This window comes from Notamacropus eugenii, chromosome 3, assembly GCF_028372415.1.
Source record: "Notamacropus eugenii isolate mMacEug1 chromosome 3, mMacEug1.pri_v2, whole genome shotgun sequence".
Taxonomy (NCBI): Eukaryota; Metazoa; Chordata; class Mammalia; order Diprotodontia; family Macropodidae; genus Notamacropus; species Notamacropus eugenii.
The window spans coordinates 114,253,274-114,276,803 of record NC_092874.1 but is presented as its reverse complement, the minus strand read 5'-3'; the positions used below and the strand labels follow the sequence as shown (position 1 = coordinate 114,276,803).

Here is a 23,530-nt window from a genome sequence, read left to right as displayed (position 1 = left end):
AGAAACTTTAAACATACTGACAGAATTGACCACTATTCTAAAAATCTGTACTATACTCTCTAGTGGAATTGACTGGACTTGGGTGAAAATGTGAACTGATATTCACTCTCCATATGATATTGGAGCACAGTCACTTCACATCTCTGGGATTCAGTTTCCACAACTATAAAGTGAGAGGGTTAGAAAAAAATGACCTCTAAGCACCCTTCCAACTCCAAATCTAAATTCCTATGAATTCAGGTGCTTGTGTGTCCTCTACCAGCTCAATAAGGTCACTTCCTTTTGAATTGTATCAAACACATTCAATTAAGTACCTTTACAAATAACCATGAAATTTATAACAGTATTTTGGAAGGGTGACTGCTGGACACCCAATAATAAAACCAAGCTTTATTCTCTAGCCATCAAAGGACTGACACAGCCTGTCAAGAAAATGAGCTTGGAAATATTGACAATGATTTATAAAACCTTTTTAAACATTATATAACTATAGTCTCAATTATCACTGGAAGTTGTAATCCCTAGTCTATGAAGTTATCTTGGAAAGAACAATGTGTAAAATGTGGGAACACCTGATAAATGAAATATACAAAGTCAACACCACACATATATGATGACACGATCATACAGCAAGGATGGCAAACAATAAACAGACTGTCCAACTGATATTTGGGATCCCACAGGATATAAATACTTGACCATGAGGTTGAAAACTTATAGGATGAGGGAATAGTCAGACTACTGGACGAAGTTGGAAATGACAGGCACAGGTATTTGGTGGATTTGTCCTGACATTGACGAGTAAAGATGGATTTGGATATGAGGTGTAACACATTAGTTCAAATAGCACTTCTATTTAAAAAAAACAAACAAACAGAAAGAGAATGAGAACTATGTATTATAATCCGAGATTCAGTTAATCATACTTACAGGAAATCTTACTTGGCCTAGACAATGGTCTTTACTTGACAATCGCCCGACAAAACTTTAAGCATTTGGCCTAGGAGGAAATAAATAGCTCCTTGCACAATAACCTTTACAAACTCAAAACTATTAAATGACAGCAAATGTCACAGTATCAAATGTTATGTTCATTATATCCAGTTTTAGCCTAAATTCATAATGATTTCAATGTGCACAGTTAACAAAACTGACATGGATATCACAGGAAGAGAGTGGAGTAATGATATGGTTTCAACAGCTTAATTGTTTTCCTTCTTTAAGTGAGTGCTAATGGTGCCTTCTTTAAAATCTTGTGGATTTATATTATTTCCCCTGGGTTAAGTTCTTCCCTGGCGCTCAGTCAGTCACAGATTCTGAGCTGGAAGGGATTTCACAGATCCAACTCAAACAAAAGCAAGGCTCCCTTCTACAACTTTCCTCACTAGCGGCTACCAGACTCACCTTGGAGACATCCATCTCCCTGTCCCTGATATAACAACACAAATTAATAAAATGCTTCAAGTTTAAAAAACACTTTCCTTCCAACATAAGCCAGGTAAATCATGGCATTTGGGGCTCAAAGGGACCCAAACGAGAAAATTCGATCTTCTTTTGCCCCAACTTCCCCCTTCCCATCCTCATCCCTCTTCCACCAACATTCAGGTAAGGAAAAGATCTCATGTCTCTTGGTCCCAAGTTTAGCATTATTTCTACTTTACCACAACCACTCAATCTTGCTAGTTTCCCTTCCTAACCTGGGGGAATCTGCCAGAGTCACAATGTTAGAACTAGAAGAGATGACAGAAATCATTTAGTCTGCCTCATGAACCTCCCTCCCCCTCTCGTTTTATAGATGAAGAAACTGAGGCCTAAGTCTTCTTGTTCTAAAATTTCAGCAGGCATATTATCCCATCTAAGGAATTCTCCATTTTTCTAGGTTTTGAATAATATCTAACACTTCAAAGGGGGATCCTGAAATCATACTGCTGCCCTTGGACTGTCTTTCTGCCTTTTAGGTTCTCATCCATCATGTTGAAAGATATATTAAATTACAGTAATTATAAGATGCATTAAAAATTGTTGGTGCCACATTAACAGGGTCCCCTTCCTGCCTAAAATCAAGGTTGATTGAAGTCACCTTGAATAATATCTTATCAATTTTTTTCTGTGATATAATGGCATTATAAGAACTCATCAAGTAGATTTGGAAGGGGATTCTGGTTCTACTATGGATTTAATTTAGAGAACCTCTGGGTTCTTTTCCAACTCTGATTCTGCAGTTACTCAGATTTTTTGGTCACTGTTGTCACACCAGTCCTGTTAGTTTATTTCTTAGATGGTCTGTGATAATAATGACTTCCTGCCAAGGCAACCTCAGGCCCCTTCAATTCATTATTACTACAGATATAGATATAGCTAAGGTTAGTATAATAATCAGTCCAAACTAGCCTACAAACCATAAAACATGAATGCTTTTCAAGGCCCTGGGAAGATGACAAAAGAAGGTAGAGTGCTGGCCCAAAGTGGCCAGGTCCTGGAGGAAGGGGGACACGTCCTTCCTACCACTTTGGCTTCCTCTTCCCCATATAATCACTGTGCATCGCTGGTTAACAGTGTCTTTAGCAAAAGGATTAGAATGAATCTCATTCCAACTACAGGTTAAAGTCAGATATATTTCAATTAAACTCAATGAGTTTTAATTACTAGTACCAACTACAGTTCATGGAACCTATTGTTGATAAGCTCTTTCCCAATTTCCTACTAGTTATTCTCTGTGAAGAATGGATGGAGCTAAAGAAGGCAGTGCAAAGGGTGAGGGCTTTTTCAAGGTTTTACAGTGACACTAACAGCTGAACTAAGAGTCTTCAGAAATTTTAAATCAGAGACAAAAGTAAAAATAGAAGCAAGGAAACAACGGCCATCATTGGGTCTCTCCCCATTTCCTAGTAACCTATGTGAACCAGGGGTATCTTGAGGAATATTTAGGAAATGAGTTGGCAGAAAAAGGGAAAAAGTATATGAGAAAGACTCTTTACTGTTAGGACTGTCTGGAGTTCATTATGATGACCAGCTAAAAAACTGTCTAGACAGGGGTAGGGAACCTGTGGCCTTGAGGCCTTCTAGGTCTTTGGGTGTAGCCTTTGGATTTAGTCCAAGTTTTACAGAACAAATCTTTTTATTAAGGAGATTTGTTCTGTGAAGTTTGGATTCAGTCAAAGGGCTGCACTTGAGGACCTAGAGGGCCACATGTGGACTAGAGGCCAAAGGTTCCCCACCCCAAAGATAATTTTGACTGCCTGAGTTGAGTCTGGCACACAAGTTGAATTTAAACACTTCATCATTTCCCATGGACTCAGTTATCCATGTTGATGACTTCAAATCTAAATATCCAACCCTTGCCTCCTTCTGGAGATCTGATCCCAACATTATCAATAGTATACTGCATATTTTCAATTAGAAGATGCATGAGCATCTTAAACTCAACATATCCAAAAAAGAACTCCTTATCTTTTCCCCCCAATTCCCTCTTTGTCCTAGAAACTGAGTTCAAATCTGGTCTCAGACACTTCCTAGCTGTATGACCCCAGGCAAGGCAAGTCACATAACCTCTTTTTTCAGCCTGAATTTCTTCAACTGTGGATGACAATATTAGTATTTATCTCTCGAGGAGATAGCATCTGTCAGCCATTCAACATAGTGCCTGGCACATTGGCACTTAAATGCTTGTTTCCTTCCTTCCACACAGTAGGGACTTCCTAAGTTCTTCCCTCCCTCCCACCTTCCTTCCTTCTTTCCTAACTTTCCTGTTTCTATTGAGGACTCAACTGTCCTTCTGTCACTTAAATTCACAATTTTAGAGTCACATTTATATCTTGGTTGTCCTTTACCCTCTTACATCTAATCAGTAGCCAGTTCTTGGTGATTCTAGTTCTACAACTCTCATATCCATCTCTTTCTCTCCATTCACATGGCCACCTTCCTAATTTAGGCCCTTATCACCTATTGCCTGGAAAGAAAGAACCATTTATATAGCATGTGCCATGTGCTAGGCACTGCGCTTTGACATGCTAAGCACCTGACACCATGCTTAAAGTGCTTTACAAATATTATGTCATTTGATAACATACTTGATTTATAGCCTGTACTTCTCTAATGGGCCTCAAGTCTCTCTCCTTTCCATGGAGAACCACACAGCCACCCAAGTGATATTCTTAAAGCAACAAATGGTCAAAAAGGTATAGTGGCTTCCTATTGCCTCTAGGATCAAATATAAACTTCTCTTTTTATCATTTAAAGCCCTTCTTAATCCAGACTTGTCTCAGCCTTTGCCCAGGATGTTCCCCTTGTCTGGAATGCCCCCCTTCTCATTTCCCCTTCACAGAATCCCTAGCTTCCCTGAAGACTCAGCTTAAGTGTCACTTCCTACATTACATTCTTCCTTACTCCACAATTACCTTGTATTTGAATTGTACATATTTCGTATTCATTTGTTATATCTCTCAACAGAATATAGATTTCCTGAAATCAAGATCTACTTTAGGGTTTTGGGTTTTTTTGACCCTCATCTCCCCAGCACATACAGCCTGCCTTAGAGCAGATGCTTAATAAAAGCTTGCTGGCTGATGAAAAGGCACAGAGAAGCTTTGGCTTCCTTGGGGAATAATGGACTAGTCAAGAGCAATCAACACAACTGCCTTCTCTAGTTTCATTCACTCTTCAAGGAGAAAGCACGACACTGCTAAAAGTGGAGTCAGGGATACTTGGGTCTGGATCCTACCTCTGGTACCGGCTGGGTGACCAATGCCAAGCAACGTAACCTTACTAAGCTTCAATTCCCTTATCTATAAAACAGGGACAGTATTATCTGCAGGGCCCATTTCACACAGTTTTGTGAGGATCAACAATGTACAGAGTGCTTTGCAAATTAAAAAAAAAAGAAAGTGTAAGGAGAGACTGGGGGAGGACAGTTTACCAACAATATACCCCCTTTATTTCTGGTACTTGAATGGCATTAGTAACGAAAATCCACTGAAGACTGAAGTTTTATACCTTCTATTCATTACTTTGGCAAGTCACTTTAACTTCTCTGAGCCTCAGTTTCCTCATGTGTACTCAGCATGGTGCAATACTTCTCTGAGCCTCAGTTTCCTCATGTGTACTCAGCATGGTGCAATACACACAAGACCCACCCTGGAATCAAGAAGCCAAGATTCACATCTTACCTTGGATGCGCTCTACCTATAGGGACAGAACGTCTCTTCTGCTACTATTTAAAATGACAGGTACCTATACCAATGAAATCTCCTATCTGGATTACCTCCCCTCTCAAAACAATGAGTGGGATGGACTAAATGACCTCTAAATTTCCTTCACCTGCTAAAATCTATGACTCTGATGAGTTATCTTTATAACTTTTGATTTCTTTGTCTGTTTTATACCCTGTAAGAGCTGCTCTGCTTGACAAGTTAGATATAAAAAAATATGATGTAACAGAGGAATACTAGACCAGACTTGGATTAGTAATTACATTTGCATCCTCAGTTAAGTCAAAATCTGTACGGACCTGAGTTGCTTCATGTGAACTGAAGATGGTGAACTAGATAATCTGTAAGAATAATTTTGCAGCTCTGAAATTCTATTTTGCAACTTCAGGATTTCACAAAGCCTTAAAGCCTATAGGAAAAAGTCATAGAAATGCCCAAATAAGCTTTCCAGGAAAATCACTAGAAAGTCAAGTTACAGTAGCTACTGTGGACTTTATTTACTCTAATTAAACAATGGAGTATAATCACATAAAATCATCAAGATTTTCTAATTCATAATTCATAGTACAAAATATCATAGAGAAAGGAGAGAAGGGTTGTTTAAGCCTGAACCACAAAAGGGTCAATCAGGAGTGTACATAAGAAGGATCGGGATAAATATAATTTGCAAGGCAAACATCTAGATTAGCAACATTTTTTAAAAGCTACAACATGTTATAGAATATCATTAGAACAGAACCATATTATATGATGTATATTTTTACATAATGTACATGTACATAGTCTAATAAAGAGAATGAAGCAAGAATAGTAGTAAACCCTGGAGGATAGGGACAAATGATGCAAAACTGGGGCAAAAATTATAGGGAACATGTCCAGGAGTGGAAGCCCAAAGAGGATTTTGTGCTTTGGGCAGTGTGTAGATGTGGTGGGGAGGAAGAAGAGACAGAGAAGATGATGAAGGTGCCACCTATTTAACTTTAAGGCTAGGGATTCAGTATTAATAGTAGCTAAGGTTTTCTTATTTTAAAAGGAGGGGAGAACATGTAAGTTCAGACTCATTCCTTTATTTTGGCTTACAAAGTCACTACATCTTGCATTTAATAACAAAGAGACTGGAAATCAATTATGGGTTTTGAACTAGCACTAAATCAAAGAGTCCAAGTAGAGTGAGAAAGTCAACTACAATCCTAGGCAGTCTGGCTGAGAGAAACCATTTTCCAAGGTTCACCTAAGGAAATCCTGAGGAGTTAAAAGTCGATTCTCCATGTGGTTCAGAACATCTGGTGGTTCGTTAGAATTAACACAACTGTTGAATTGAATTGTTGTGTCTGTCCTTTGTTCTCAAAGAGGACCAGACATCAGGATGATGACATGACTTGCTGGTGACTTTGATCTGAGTTGAGGGAGGGCTTTGCAAGGACACCAGCCTCACTTTCTCCTCCAGAGTCATCTGGTTATCAGATTCTTCCTTTGAGTGAGATACACCCATTCAATGAATGGTTTCTTTAAGTAGTTACTCAAGGGGGGGGCCCTATAATCTAAAAAAAAAAATCAAAATGGGAGGGGAAGACTCTCAGGGTTCATGAGTAAAAGAGAAACAGTTACTATTTAGTTGAATTGAATAGTCCTTTTGTTATGACCCAAACCCAGAAAAGGCTTCCTAAAATGGCCATAAATCAGAATGAACACACACATATAATTTGAGAATCTGGAATTTTGCGATATGTGTAAGAAATAGTATCCTCACTCCCAGCCTAAGTGTGCTACATACACTCCAACTACAAACCACTACAGTTTGGTTTCTTTGCTTCTGCTCTAGGGTACCTGATTTCTTTTAGAAACCACCAAAACAAATTCACTCTAACAAAGTAAATTGCTGACTCCTTTTAGAAGAAAGTCTTTGCATTCACTGGAAGCACTAACAAGCAAACACCACAACAAGGACTACTTTAGATCAGTCCATCAATAAACATTCATTAATGTACTATATGACAGGTACTGGCTAAGCACTGGGAATACAAAAAGAGGAAATAGTCCCTGATGTAAAAGAGCTTACAATCTAAGGAGGAAGAAACATGCAAACAAATATATACAAACAAGCTATATGTATAAACAGGAATTATCTAACAGAGGGAAGGCACTAGATTTAAAATGGGGTTGGGAAAAGCTTCCTGTAAAATATGGGACAGGGCAGTGAGGTGGCACAGTGGATAGAGTGCTGGGTCTGGAGTCAGGAAGACCTGAGTTCATATCCAGCCTCATACACTTACTAACTCTGTGACTCTGGAAAAGTCATTTAACCCTGTTGGCCTCAGGTCCTCATCATAAAATGAGCTGGAGAAGGATATGGCAAACCACTCCAGCATTTTTGCCAAGGAAACTCCAAATAGGGTCATGAGGAGTTGGACACAAATAATCATCTAAACAACAAAAATGTTGGATTTTAGTTGGGTCTTAAAGTAAGCCAGGGTCATCAGTAGATTGAGTTGAGGAGGGAGAGCATTTCAAATATGAAAGACAACAAGAGAATTGCCTAGAGTCAAGAGATGAAATATCCTGTTTGTAGAACAATCATGCCAGTGTCTCTGGATCAAACAGTAAGGTGTGAGAAGACTATCTCCCTTCTCCTCCTGTCCCTTTACAAATCCCACCTTATCTAACTTCATACTTACATCTAATGATCATGTGCTCCTCTCACTGACAGGAAAAGAACTCCCTGGATTTGAGCTGTCATCTGTTTTCTATTCTTTTTCTCATCAACCCAAGAGATATCCCTATTCTCCAGTTATTCTCTAAATCTACTTCTCTACAAGTCCTGAAGTACCTTCAGCCTCTCTCTCTCTAACAACTCTATCTCCTCTCAGTTTTCAAATATGTTCAGACCAAGCCTCTTAAAAACAAACTGAAAAACATTCACTAGACCCAGATGTCCCCTCTTCCAGTTACCCAATTTTTCTCCCTAAATTATTTTTCCAAGTTGTTTATTTACCTTAGGGTACTTCTTACTGGCTCATTTCTAATACTATGATACATGTAGTTTCCCATTAAAGGTCTTCCTCCTCCTTCTTTATTTATTTACATTCTATTCCTACTTCAAGGCCAATTCGAATCCTGTCTCCACTATGATGCCTTTTCTAAAGATGCACGCATAATTCAGCATATAATGTCTTAATTCACTGGTAGAGTCAGAAGACCTTGGTTTGAATCACAATTGTGTTATTATCTGTACAATCTTGGAAAAATCTCTTCCCTTCTCTGGGTCTTAGATTCCTGATTCTCAAAATGCATGAATTGTAAAGGTCTCTTCCAACTCTAAATCTATGTTACTATATAATAAAGCCAAAGGTAGAAGAACAGTCAATGTTTTGCTTGGAATCAAGCTGAAGAACACTAGATCATTTTTTCTGAGTTGTCACATTTGCTCATCAGAACAAAACAAAGTTATAATACCTTCTGGACTATATGATGATACTTTTAACATTTTAAGGCAGACTTTTGAAAGTTCTATGGCAAAAACTGTAATTATATTCAGATACAGGATATGATTCCTTGTAGCTTTCTTGTAGTATATGTAATATCATGGTGGTACAATTTCTACCACTGTAAAAATGAACTTTTGTATATCAGTAATTAGGTTTAATATGTTGAATGTAAACTAAGATATTAACAAGTCAGAATATTAAACAGCTATTATTAGGTACACTTTTCATTATCTATTTATAATTGTTACCTCTCAACCAAAGTTTAAGGGAAGTAGAAGAAAACTTCCATCCTTCATGACTTTGAAGGAGAAACTTGTGTTGAGAATGGTTACATCTGCAGCACACCTGAGTGCCTTTGGTATTTATGTAAGTGTATAGAAGAGATACGTCCGATGTCATTAGGAATGTTCCCATTTAAGTACACAACTTAAAGAAAATTCAACTTGCTTCTTAATGTCTTTGGGACTAAACAATATAGATATCACAAGCACAAAAGCTAGTAAGTAGATATACATAATTCAAACTTAAAAATTTCAAATTCTAAATTATCTTCACTTTTAACCTTAGGTAGAAATATCCAATATTCCTTGGCACCACTGTCAAGAGACAGAATGATGAGGTGGATGAACCATGTATTTGATTCAGTGTTGAAGGTTCCTAAGTTTATAGCAGATAAGAACAGAGAGCATTCCATTTAAGCTGTTATGAGTATTAAACTGTTTACAATTGCTACATGAAGCAAAGGAAACAACAGCTAAAAGAGTAAAGCATCCCATTTACAACATTTCTGATGTTAGAACCTTGATAACAAAGAGGTAAATAAACAACATACAAAATGGCACTCTGATTCAAATTGTCTTGCCCAATAATAGGTTTGAAAATGATGCTTTGTGGAGGGAGAACATGATTCTTCACCAGTGAAGGTGAATAGGATTAACCTTTCTCAAACGTATCTAGCTCCCTTTAATAATTCATTGTGGATTTGTCTTCGGAAAATGTGCACTTACTTATATATTACATTGTCACTTAGTGATGAGTTCTTTGTTAAAGGAGTATTAATTTCAATTTGATCTAAAACTGATCTGGGTTTCTGAAGAAAGTGTTGCACAAGTGGGGATATAATTTCTTTTTATTCAAATACATTTAAAAATGATCGAAAGGAGAAAAAATGGCAATGTTCCTTTTAGGCTTAGGAGGAGTGAAGTGTAAGAGTAACTATCAGAAATCTTTTTCATGATATTTGGAAGCAAACGGATGGTGAGAAAAGGTTTTTGAGTATTCAGGAATGTTAGTGATGATTATGAAACTTGATCTTTCGCTTCCTTATTCTGGAATTTTTGAAAAAAGAAAAACAAGAGGTGGTGCAGTGGATAGAGCACGAGTCCTGAAGTCAGGAGGACCTGAGTTCAAATGTGCCCTCAGATACACTTACTGTATGCCTTGGGCAAGTTGCTTAACTCCAATACCCATCCCCACCCCACCCCCGACAAAAGGCAAGTAACAGTGGCTGGGTAGAGTGCACAGTAACTACTTAAACCAGAAAGACTATCAAATGAGAGCTGACAACAAACTAACAGCTGGGAAGAAGCTTACCCATTAAAATACTCAGACTGTTGCCAGTAGCAGCAGAACATTGAAAAGTAGGAAATACTACTAGAGGGAATCTGGGAATAAAGCCCAATGTTCTTATTAGCATTGTAAGTGAAAGAAAACATAATGTTTGGAGAGAGAGAAAAGAGAGAAGGAAGGGAGGGAGATGGGGACAAAGGGAAGGAGAGAGGAAGAAAGGAAAAAAGGAGAAGAAGAGGGGAAGGCAGAAGAAGAGACAGAACAGAATTATAATAAGCAGTAAAGACTAAAATTTAATAAAGTACCTAGGTACTCATTTATTTTTATAGGGCTGGACCTTATAAGCCAGAACTTAAAATGAAGGTAAAGTGTTTTATTGTCCTCAAAAGCTTTTGAAAACCCACCCCTAGTCTTCATAAGGTCTCATTGATTTCAACATGTGTTTAACAATTCAAAATAATGAAATGTGCACATTTTAAAGTCATAATTCCATTTTTATCAACTGAAAAATAGTATGATTACTTTGTTGGATTTATGACACCAACTTCTGCCCATTAATTAAATCCAACTTACTTTCAATATGGGTTCTAATACTACTTGTTCTTAAACTACCTGTACTTAAAGTAGTCCTTAGTCTTATGCAAAAACCTACCTACATTTTTCATTCTGTACAATTAATTGAAATCACTAATATCTACTCAATTAACATAACTTTGCAAGTTTCCCAGTCTGAAACTTTTCCAGCTTACTTTCATTATCATTGTCTAATAATCTTTACTACACTCATATAACCACATTATATATAAGGACTGAAGTTTCATTGTAGAGATACTACCACATACACCAGGAATAACATTAGGGAATGCATACTTTTAAAAAGTACTAAAAAGGTATTTTGAATCTTAAAAGTAGATTCTTAATCTTCTACAATACTGAAAATTTTTTCCAAAATAGGTAAAACAGAAAAACAGTTTCTAGGAAAAAAGCAATGAAAAAATGATGGACTTAAAAATATAACCAAAAATGATGAATTTCAATACATTCTTTTGGAAAACTAAATGATACTACCAAGTTTGAGGACCTCAGAATTTTCATATTCCATATTCCTACTTTTGGAAATCAGTAAATAGGCAGTTATTATCATCCTAGTGTGCTCCTAGGAACTAAAGCAATCTATCTCAACTGCATTCCTACATTGTACTGCAAATTTATTTGCCAGAGTCAAATAATAACACTCATTAGCAAAAACTAAATTATTACTAAGCTCTGCTAAAGGCCTAATGGAAAAAATATTTTAGTACCCATAAGATAATGTACTAGTTGCAGGAAGCAGTGGTATGAAATAAAGTTCATACTTTGATTATTTTGATGTTTAATTACTTTTGACATGCTAATATAATGGGACTTTAAGAGTAAATTTTTTGTAGGTTTTATTCATCATGCAAAGAGACAAATTTCTTATGACATACATACTAAATGCGATATCAATAAGGAATTATGCTAAAGAAAGATGAGCACCATCACCCTAATACCTTGATGGTAGAGATGCATACTAATTAAGCCACTGCTAGTAGAGTTTTGATATGATACAATCATTCTAGAAAGCAATTTGGAATTACGGAGGAAGAAAAACGATTAAAATGTCCACATGCTTTGCACTTTAGGTATGTACCCTATTGAAGACAGAAAGAGTCTTCTGTATGCCAAAATATTCATTACAATACTTCTCATGGTGCCAAAGAACTATAAATAAAGTAGGTAACCATCAACTAGAGAATGACTAAAAAAGGCATACGGCATATGAAATAATGAAACAGTATGGCACTCTAAGAAATGCACACCATGATGAATACAGAAAAAGGTGGTAAAACTTACATGAACTGACACAGAGTAGAAAAATGAAAATATGGGAAACAATATATAATATGGACTACAACAAAGTAAACAGAAAACAAAAATATTCAAACTAAATGCTGTCTGACTATAATAAGTTCAGCCACAGAGGAAAGTTGAGAACATGTACCTCCCTTCTCCTTCATTGCTGATACTGGGGGAATATGAGTGTGGAATGCTGCATCTGCTGTCAAACACAGTCAATGTGTTGGTTAGTTTTGCTGAACAGCTTTCTTTTTTCCCTCTTTTTAAATTCTTTGTTCCAAGGGGCAGTTTGCTGGAAAGGATATATTCAGAAATGAATGTAATATAAAAACAAAAAGCATAAATAAAAATAAGTTTTGAAAAAAGGAAAAATAAAAAGGAATCATGCAAAAAATCCAAAAAATCCATGCAAACACCCCAAAGTCTATTAGACTCTTTTTTTCTGTTGTCAGGCCACAGCAGTTTCAAAGGTTGTAGACAACGTCATAATAAGAGAGGGAAGAGGCTGATAGTGACATGGTCAAAAGGTTCATGTCTTCTTCCCCTATGGAAAAGTTAGTCATAATCTAGCCAGGGGTGACTAGATCTGTTAAGCCCATTTTAAAAATTATACCTATACATGCTTAACAACAGGAATTTAATGTAAAATAAACCATGGATTAAAAAAAAAATCTTACAAAGTATATAAAAAGTCATAACTTTATATACACTTTGACTATGTTGTATGAAAAGTATCCTGTCCTCAAAAGGCTTGACATTTTATGTCCAGAAAAACAAAAACAAAAGCTATCCTTATAAATGCTTAAACACTTAAAAATAAACAAATAAAAAATCTTTAAGAAATATTACATAAAAAATTAAGTGAGATCTACAGAAGGTAAGAAAATGTCAATAACCAAAAGGATTTTGAAATATTGCAAAAATTTTAAAAATAACTGATATGAATCAATGTAAATATATTTATTATTAGAGAAGACTGGGGTTTTTTTACCTTTAAAAACACTAAGACAATAGTAAAATGCTATGAAGGAGAAGATTCAACATGACTGAAATTTATATAACTTCTTTTAGGTCACAGAGATCTGTGACATAGCACATGCTCAGTTCTCTTAATTATAATACATAATTTTTTTTTTTACTGTCAATTACTTATTTCACATGTGAATCTACATAACATTAAATTATCAAATAACCTTGCCCTAATTTAACGAACAAGATTCTAAGAGAATTGTCCTTCCAACTAGAACTTCAAAGAAATTCACTGGCGAAATAAAGCTCACACTTCTTATTATTTAGTGCCTACTCACAAAAATAGAATATTTAAAATAAACTTTTGTAGATTTTACTCATCACATACACAAATATACAATAAGTGTACACTGTAGATGATACAACAGTAAAGAAAAAAATTATTTCAATTCTCAGAACAACACATGTCTTGGCTTCTGATGGGCAAATTATGTATCCCATGAGCTGTTACAAACAGGAATGTGAAGTCTGGATTATAATAGCTGGTGAAAGCAAGACTCAAATTAGGCCCAAAGGAAAGATCTGCCTATCTGTATGGTTCAGGTAATGAATACAATGCTGCAAGAGATCTCTGAGACCAAACTCTTCAGTTTACAGATGAGAAAACTGAGGCCCCAGAAGATGAAATGAATTGCACATGGTCACAAAGGAGGTAAGGAACAGAGCCACAGGCCCTAAACACAGATCCAGGAGGCTCTTATCACTAAATTTCCTCCAAGTGCCTCACAAGTACATGCTTAGCATAGGAATACAAGAGCATGTAGAGAGAAAAATGAAAATCTATGACCATACTTTAAAGCACATGCCCTATAGAATTTGGTTCAATGTCTTCTTCAGATATAAAGAAAATCAAAGTCCATTTTAAAAACTGAACTGACTTGCATTTGCAAAGAGTGACCCAATTTCTAAGAATAAGAACACTTCTGTTTTTAAAATCTTGTGTGTCATCCTTCATTGCTGAAGAGGACCATGCCATCAGAGAAATAATGACATGACTTGCACTTGACTTTGTTTCAAGTGACTAAAATCTCAGTATGTTACATCTGCTAACTCCTTTCTAATAACTGCTTAGAAAAACTTGTCCAGCATTCCCTGAAAACAAAAGATCCCTACTAAACTAAAAATGCTACACACGTAACCTAAGAAAAACATTGCCAAAGTATTCCTTTTGTCTCATCTTCTTAACTTTCTATTGTCTGGCTTCTGACTTTACTATTCCACTGCTCTCTTCCAAGTAACTAACAATCTCCCAACTATCAAATCTAAAGGCCTTTTTGAAATCTTCATCATTCTTGACCTCTCTGCAGCTCTGACACTGGCATTACCCCTCCCCCTAGATACCGCCTTCTCCCTAGGTTTTCATGACACTAACTCTAGTAGTTCTCCTACCACCTGTCTGCAACTTCTCAGTGTACTGCACTGGATCTTCATGCAGGCCACCTCCACTGACAGGGAAGCAGGGGAAGAGGGTGGGGAGCTGCACAGGGCTCTGCCTTGGGTTGCTTCTATTCCTAAGAATGTTCCGTTTGGTGATCATATTAGCTCCATGGATTCAATTATCATCTTTATGCTGATTCTCACATCTATCCACTTATCTAGCAATAATGTCTCTGCTGACATTTAATCTCACATCTACCGCTGCCTATGTGACATCTTGAACTGGATGTCCTTCAAACTGCTTAAACTCAATATGTTACTAGGTGGTGCAGTAGACAGTGCACTGAGCCTGAACTCAGGAAGATGTAGAGTTCAAATTCAGCCTAGCAAGTAATAGCTGTGTGATCCTGGGCAAGTCACTTAACCTGTCTGCCTCAGTGTTTTCAACTGTAAGATGAGGATAATAACAGAACATACCCCATGGGTTTTTTTGAGGATCAAATGAGTTAATATTTGTAAAGCATTTGGCATAGTGCTTGACACACAGTAGGCGTTTACGGTGTACTTATTCCCTCCTTTCCCTCCCTTCATAGGGAGCCTTTTTTCTTATACCCCTTAATTCTAATGCCTTCTTTCTGTTGATATTTCCATTTTATCATGTATGTAGTTTGTTTGTACATGATTGTTTGAATGATATCTCTCCCCTTGTACTGTGAATTCCCTGAGAGCAGAGACTGTCTTTTGCCTTTCTGTAGAGCTCAGTATAGTGTCAGGCACAAAATAAGTAATTAATAAACATTTACTGAATGGCTGAGATATCTTCACTTTAATTAAAGAAACAAGACAAATCAAACACTTCAAAATATTTTCACCTGGAATTAGAAAAATCTTATTTGTATAAAAGCTCCATCCAGAAATTGCTCTCTCCATAACATCCTTTTAGAATGTCTCACTTTTGTTTCATTTTTAGTTTAGCATTTCAAACTTTAACAAATGATAAATACATTAGCATGCTGAAATATATATATATATGTGTGGCATGTTAGGTCACTTTGAATGAATATTCCTGGAAAGGGGGAAATCATGTTATATTCTATACAGCAGAATAACTATCCTATACATTATCCAGCAAACTGTGCAAGCTGACCATATCTATATCATTCTAAGTACTATTTATTAACAGTAAAGCACATTGAAACATCTTATGCTACTTCTTGTGAATTTCTATGTATTCATGTATTTGAATATCCACATCTGTACAAGGTACCTTGTTGGTCCCTGTAGAAAGTTCTAAAGATAAAACCTTGAAACTGTTACTACCCTGAAGGATCTTACAATCTTATTTAAATGTAATTTCTGTTAGTCAATAATATTGCTTCTGTGGCTCAAGTGAAAATAAGAAAAAACACCAAAACACTAGCAAAATAACTCAACATAGAATCATAAACTCTTATAGAATCAGAAGGGTTCTTCCAGATAACCTAGACAAACTGCTCATTTTATAAACAGAAACTAAGAATATGTCACTTTTTTTCACTTAAAGAAAACAAACAAAAACATGTTTATTTTCCATTCTTTATAGCTTCTCTTTGGCAGGGGGACAATACCACCCCCAAGAGAAATCGAGACAGAGACTTGCTAGGACAAATATATAACAGGATAAACCAAAACGCACTATTCTGAAGTAGTCACAACAGTCCTTCCTTCAGCCAGACAATCCAGAAAACCAACCTCAAATATCTTAGTATTATAAAATTTATTCTAGATGCTAGAATCTTAATTAAAATAGCTTTTAATGAGAAAAATTATTTAAGAGCTATTCATGGCCTAGCATGAAACACACTCTACTTGCCAAGTGAACATGCTCCATCAGTTGAAAGAAACTTGAATGTTTCAGGACACTTTAAAAGTGAAATAATATCATGCCTCCCTTGGAGATAGGCAAAAAGAACATGAGTAACTTAGAACATCGGTTTGAGAAATAACACGAACTGGTGAGTTAACTTTGGGTTTCTGAAGTTGGGTTGTTTTTTTCTGTTAACACAAAATAACCTACATGTATTAATTATATAAATGAACATTTTTCACAGGATAACTAATTTAGCTAGGAGGGGTCAAAATGCTTCATACTCTATCTATATTAAAGATTCTAAATCACTTAGTAGGTACAACTACAGAACTTGTTAACCAACAATCATTCTTCTGTGGCAAGGGTGAGTGTAGTCAAGCAAAGGCAGTTATGTAGACAGTAAAAGCAAAAACACAAAGTAAAAAAGTTGATTATTATAGTCCAAACTCCTCTGCCTACTACCTTCAAGGCCATAATATTTTCCTACCCTACTTAGGTAGACTAGAAAAGAAGGTATATATGGAGTAATAGGAAGCAGACATATTTACTCATTACCTCTTGGATACATCTTATATATTATTGTCATTCTCCTCCCTTCATTCTTCATGTATGATACCTTCTGTTGTCACATCTGCTTATATATAAATCTGATCTTTCAAGGTCAAGATCTCATTGAAGTGTTCTCTAGCTACTATACACTAGGATGATCTTTCCCTTTTCTAAATTCCTATTACACACATATGAAAACTATACAGATCATCACAATTTTTCAGGTTTCTTTCAGCCCCTCAAATAATTTCTACCCCATTTCTACTCCAAAAGAGATTATAATCAATAACAATAAGTTCTAAGTATTTTCCTCACAACCTTATGATGTAGATAAACTAAATATTATTATCCTCATTTGTTACATGAAGAAACAAAAACACAAATTAAGTGACTTGGTCAGGGTCACAAGTTTCTGACTCAAAGACCACTGAACCATGCTGTTACAGTTTATATTCCCAACAAATCTTGGCAGAATGATGGCTATACATTAGGAGCTCAATAAATTTTGTTGATTTTTTTCCTTTTATACACCACATGTGTGGAAATATAATTTTAAAAAATCATATGGCACTAATTACTGCTATAATCAAATTAAAAGAGAAATGTCTACTATGCAGAAGGCACTACTGGGAACAGTCCCAGTCTGGTCAGCTAACCTTTTAAAATAGCATAGCTACAGACTGTGCCTTCCACTCCCAGGTAGTTCTGTATCTTTTATTGGTTATTAGGAGAAATGTGCAAGAGTACTTGAAATGATCATCATAAATACATTACTTCCAAAAAAAAGGGATGTATATGTCCTAGTGATGGCATGTCAGCAGCAACACACTCGTTTTCAGAGCTAAATAGCACATTGTTGTCATTAAGATGTGGAAAATCTTAAAGACCCTGAGAGAAATCATGTAGAAAAGTGATATATCATCTGAGAAATTCATGGGAGGAAAGCCCTCATGTGAAAGCAATTCTAGAATCCAACTAAAGAATACTATTAAAAACAACATGAATACTTTAGAACTCAAAGACAGGGAGTTTAAAATGTTCCAAGTGATTCTGCATAATCTATAACCGAGTCTGTATTGGACCAAGACCCAGTTTGATATCAAACTTAGAGAAACATAAAATATTCTTCCTATTAGGAGAATCCTATTACACTAAATATTCAAACATCTTGACCAGATCAATTTTTTCCTTGCACACTGGAATTTTTTACACATACATAAATTATCTGTGGAACATTAATACTCAGAAGTTCACAAAGCATGAAGTACTTTATTAATATGCAGTAAAAGTTTGATGTATGTTTGTATATATCAAAGTAAACAATCTAGCCAAAGTTGTTGACAAGTGGCTCTATCCCACATGCTCTCACTAATTACCATCATTAAACATTTCAGCACAAGTTTTTAAGAAAGTAAAATCGGCACCTGATGGTGATGCTCAACTCTATAGTACCATAATTCCAGAATCTTTTTCCTTTTTACATATATAGCAAACCCAAACCCAGCAAGATAGCTGTACAAAACCTAAAAACTATCCAATATTCAATGGAATTGTTCAAAATAATAATTAAGATTATAATACTCCACCATCCTTATAAAGCTCAATGTTACAAGGCAAAGCATCCAATTAAATCTTTTCAAGATTATTAAGAAGACTTTTAAAAATAACAAATATTTCCACAGAACTTCTCAGGAAATCTAGTTCTAGTAACTGATTATTCCCTCCCTCCTCACCCAAGTAACTGAAGGCATGAGTCATTTGCAAATTCATGGAGGTTTCAAATGAACCTACCTGCTATAGGGATCCCTCCCAGACCTGTGCTGTGTTGTGGTGGGAGATTCAAGTCCAAGAAATTACTATTTGAGGTGGGGTTTGCTGTGTGGTTCAAGTGCATGATGCTATTTCGTGGAAAGGCCATCCAAGGATAGCGGGCTGCCTGGCCTGGAAAACTGAATGAATTATAAACCGCCCGGTGTTGTTGAAACTGAGGGAACCTCTGTGGCAAGACTGAAAAGGTGCTACTGAGAGAGTTGGCATTTGTGGGTGCGGCAGGATGCAGAAATCCAGGGCCTGGCCCTTTGGCGGTTGTAGTGTGTGAGGAAGGGTTCTGAAGAGATGTGGGCGAAAGGGAAGGTTGATCTTGGACTGACAGTTCCTTCTCAATCAGGTCTGCTAAGGCTTTGCGAGTGATGTCAAAGGGGTCAAACCCCAAGTCATCCTCTTGCTGTTTAGAGGAACCAAAGCCAAATGCTGCTTGCCAGTCTGTAGAGGATGACACTGGGATTGTTTCTGTTAGAAGGGAAAAAATTATAGTTAATAATATAATGTATATAAATCCATATTTTAATTTTCTTTGGAGTAGTATGTATGTGGACCTATATAAGAAACGTGCCAAATATAGTATGTTGTGGATGTTTAGTCATGTCCAACTCTTCGTGACCCCATTTGGGTTTTCTTGGCAAAGATACTGGAGTGGTTTTCCTTCTCCAGCTCATTTTACAGATGAGGAAACTGAGGTAAACAGGATTAAATTACTTGCTCAGGGTCACACAGTAAGTATCTAAGGCCAGTTTTGAACTCACAAAGATGAATTCCTGACACCAGGCCCAGCATTCTACCCAATCTACCTTCTGCCCAAATATAACATACCAAGAGATGAAAAGTAAACATTCTGATATCAAGTGCTTATATGAGAGCTTTACTCACATGTAGACATTGTATGTCTGCTTTTAATACTTAATTCAATAATGAAAATGTAACAAATGGACAATTTTGTTGTAGAACTGAGAAAAGAAAAAGCATTCACATCTTAATCATTGTCCATCATAAGCAAAACTCAGAATGGGCTACTGAAATGAACTCAAAGTGACTAATCAATATCTCTCCTCCATTTTCCCCTCCTCCCTCTCAATTCAGAAAGTAAGAATTAAATGGAGTTAACAGTTGGTGAAGACTATATGGTGAAAAACATCTTGATGAATAGTATATACAACGCAAAGGATATAGATGCATAATTTAATAATCATGATGTCAGTTTATCACTCTTTATTTGTACTTAAATAGTCTGTCCTATATGGAATTTCATGAATGCTACTGATATTTTATTCCATGCAATCTTTCCCAAGAGAAATGACCTGAAGTGAACATAAAAATCAATATAACTGGAGAATACTGTATTTAATGTCTAGTTCTAAATCATTTATCTCTGTGCTACAGAAAAAAATGTAAAAACTGAATTTTGATTTTAAAATAAGTGTCTGTAGTACTTTAACAGTACTTTTGGTTTTAAAGTCTTTTAAAATCTTTAAAGACTTAAACTAAAACTTTTAGTTAAAAAAAAAGGGAGAGGGGGGATCAAGTTTATGTACTTAAGGGTTTCAAGACGCTACAATGTTGGGAGACTCAAGCATTCGTACCTGATGTGAAGAGGCTCTGTGGTTCTGGTGCTGTTGGCCAGTCATTAGAAGTCTGTGGGGAGCTGGGGAAAGGGGGTAGCCCGCTAGGGATAGGGTTGGGGTGCCGAAAGTTGTCCGAGAATAGTGACTGTGACTCTGTTACTGCCCCTTCAAAAGGGGACCTTGCACTGTGATTAGATGAACTGATGGGGATGACTGGATTAGGCTTTGATAAACCAGGAGGTGGTGACGGTGTATCACTGTTAGAAATCTAAACAGGAAAAAAAAAATGAAGAAAAGTAAATCTTTTAACTCACATATAACAGATGTAAATTGAGGGGAAAGGGAGAAGGTAAAAGAATTTTATATAGTACCTACTATGTGCCAGGGACTATGCTTAGCACTTTATAAATAGTGTATGATTTGATTCTCACAACTTTGTGTGAAAAGTGCTATTATTATCCTCATTTTAAAGATGAGGAAACTGGGGCAAACAGACATTAAGGGACTTGCCTAGAGTCACAGCTAGGAAGTGACTGGGGCTAGATTTGAATTCAGGTCTTCTTGACTCCAGGCCCAATGACCTATCTACCAAGTCACCAAGCTGCCTATGTTAATCATGTTTCATGTGAGTATATACTTAAAAAATAGCCGCTGTCAATTTTTTAAAAGAGATTACTTACAGATTATTGACCTAATAGATAGATAGCAGACAGACATAGAATGCCTCACGCAGAGGTCACATAAAAATATATCTAGAACACTGGCAAAAAAAAAAAAAAGACAAAAAAAATGCCTCTAAGCAGTCAAAGCAAAAGCCAAAAAAATCCATGCTCACAAAATTTAAAGAGTGAAGAAACCCTCAAGAAACAAATCAAATTTAAAATTGGGCACAATTCTAATAAAATGGCTTTGGTCATTCCTCCTCTCCCCCGCCTCACAACTTACGGCAATTAGAAAAGAGTCAATTAGCAAGTAGTAGAGATCGTGTTAGAGATTCTTGCATTATCAGAAAGGGAAAAACTTTAAAAAAAGACAACTCAAATACCTAGAGCATTATTTACCTCAATAGTCCCTGAGGACATGGCAGCATCAAAGCATAATAGAATAATGGATGTTTTTAAAAAATGTCATTGATTCATCGAGAAGAGCTTCAATTATATTTGCTACATTTTGTTTTAAGAAGCCAAGTAAATATATGATACATATTAAAAAATAATTTCATAAAAAATAGTTAAGCAAATTTTTAAGGCTACGAAGTAAACGATTCAATTCTATGGAAAACTGATTCATGTAGAATATACCTCATTCCTCAACGCTGTCAAAAAAGGAGAAACTATTCGACCAAAATCTTACCTGTTGGGAATTGTCACCATTCCCTATACTGAGGGAATCTGAAGGTTTGTCAATGGGGCTGTAGGGAACACAAAGCAAAAAATTCAAGTAAACTCATGACCCCAACAAATTGCACAGAGAACAACCTATTATGTAATGGCAATCAAATACTTACTCAATACCTACTATGTGCAAGGAACTGTGCTAGGCTCTGAGGAATTCAAAAAGATATAAAATAGGGCACTGGCTCTGACAGAGCTTACAATCTAAACAGAAAAATTCAAACTGCTCAAAGTAAACAATGCAACAAACCTCCCTATGTTACAGTGAAAATTCCTTTTGTGCATAAGTTTTGTTAGATGGCCACTGAGGTACCTTTAAAGTATCAAAATTTGTGGTAACAAAAACTAAATTATGAAGGAAAGGCAATACTGCTTAAATTAGATGCTAGTCTGATTTGCTCATTTGGAGCAAAATCTACCAGGTGAGTTTTATTGATAGAGATAAAAGCATGCTTCATTATGGCCTCCCAAAGCAGTAACTTCTCAGTTTTTAAAGATGATTAATAAAAATGGACCACATCAGTTGAAAAATTCTCCTGATGAACTCAACAGCAAAAAAAGATACTTTAAAGATTTTAATATTCCAACCACAAAAATTCAAAGTCTACAGAAATAAATGAAGAATTAAATAACTGAAGACTCTCAGTGTTCAGGGTTGGGTCAAAATAATGTCAGAAAATATTTTCAAAATTAGAGAATTAAAGCAATACAAATATAGATTTAAAAAAAGCAGAATCAGATAAAAATAAAAGGAAATTTATAGGGAAAGGAAAGTAAGAAAGAAAGTCAAGGAGCATCTTGAGGAAAAAATGCTTTTACGAGTAGATATGCTCACTGAGGCTAAAACAAATCAATCATGATCAGCACAACTATTTGGTACTTGACAAAAACAAAAACAGAAACAGAAAAAAGGAAAATGAAACAGAAAGAAGCCAAGAACAGACCAAATACATACAAAAGGACTAGTGTTTGATAAGCCTGTGGAAAATAAAAACTGGGAAAAGGATTCATTATTTAATAAATATTGGGGAAATTCGAGATGTCAGAATGCAACTTATATCCTCATCTTGTACTAACTACAATAGTTTTCTGCGGGATAATATACATAAAAGCCAACTATAAATATTAGCAAAGGTAATAGTACAAATGATTTCAAGTATAAATGTGAGATAAATTTTTACCTAATGCTCAAACTGAAGAAATATTAGGAAAGTAGAAAAAATTATCTACATTAAAATTTCTATACAACAGCAACAAGAAGTAACCAAGATTAAGAATAAAGCAATAGTTTTAGTATTTGTAACAAGTAGAACAGATAACAACTAAACACAGACAATATACAAGGATTGATACAAATGGTCATGGGAAACACACTTCTTATAAAAGGATATGAACAATTTACAATAGAAAATAAATTATAATCATTCAAATACTCAGCCTAAGTTAAGGAAAAACTTCTGAGATAGATACAATAAACATTTTAAGCAACTGCTATGTACAGACTACTGTAGCAGGATACAAAGTTTAAACAAGACACCAAAAAGCCTAAAATATGGCAGAGAAATAAAAAACTAACAGTTACACAATATTTCATAAAAAATACATTGCACATTTACAAAACCAATTGGTACATGAGATCTGAAGGCAATAACTATTATTAGACTTGGGATGAGAAAGGTTTCACAGAGCAGTTGGCATCTGAGTTGAGTTTTAAAGAACAGGTGGGAATTTAACAGCCTAAGAAAGGCAGGGCAAGCACCACAGGCAGAGGGAACTAACTGCTCATGGGCAAAAA

General features: G+C 35.8%; 1 protein-coding gene across 4 annotated transcripts in view; it reads right to left on the bottom strand.

The window, feature by feature from the left end:
- CNOT4 (CCR4-NOT transcription complex subunit 4) overlaps window positions 1-23,530 on the bottom strand; it is a 293,416-nt gene that overhangs the window by 114,085 nt on the left and 155,801 nt on the right. For all 4 annotated transcript variants that reach the window (XR_011976833.1, XM_072652636.1, XM_072652637.1 and 1 more), the window contains exons 8-10: window positions 21,695-21,752; window positions 20,360-20,609; window positions 18,735-19,232 (exon numbers count right to left, since the gene is read on the bottom strand). Coding sequence is in view for 3 of the 4 variants with exons in the window: in XM_072652636.1 (XP_072508737.1) it covers window positions 18,735-19,232; window positions 20,360-20,609; window positions 21,695-21,752 (806 nt within the window). In the remaining variant the exon portion in view is untranslated. The remainder of the gene's footprint in view (window positions 1-18,734; window positions 19,233-20,359; window positions 20,610-21,694; window positions 21,753-23,530) is intronic.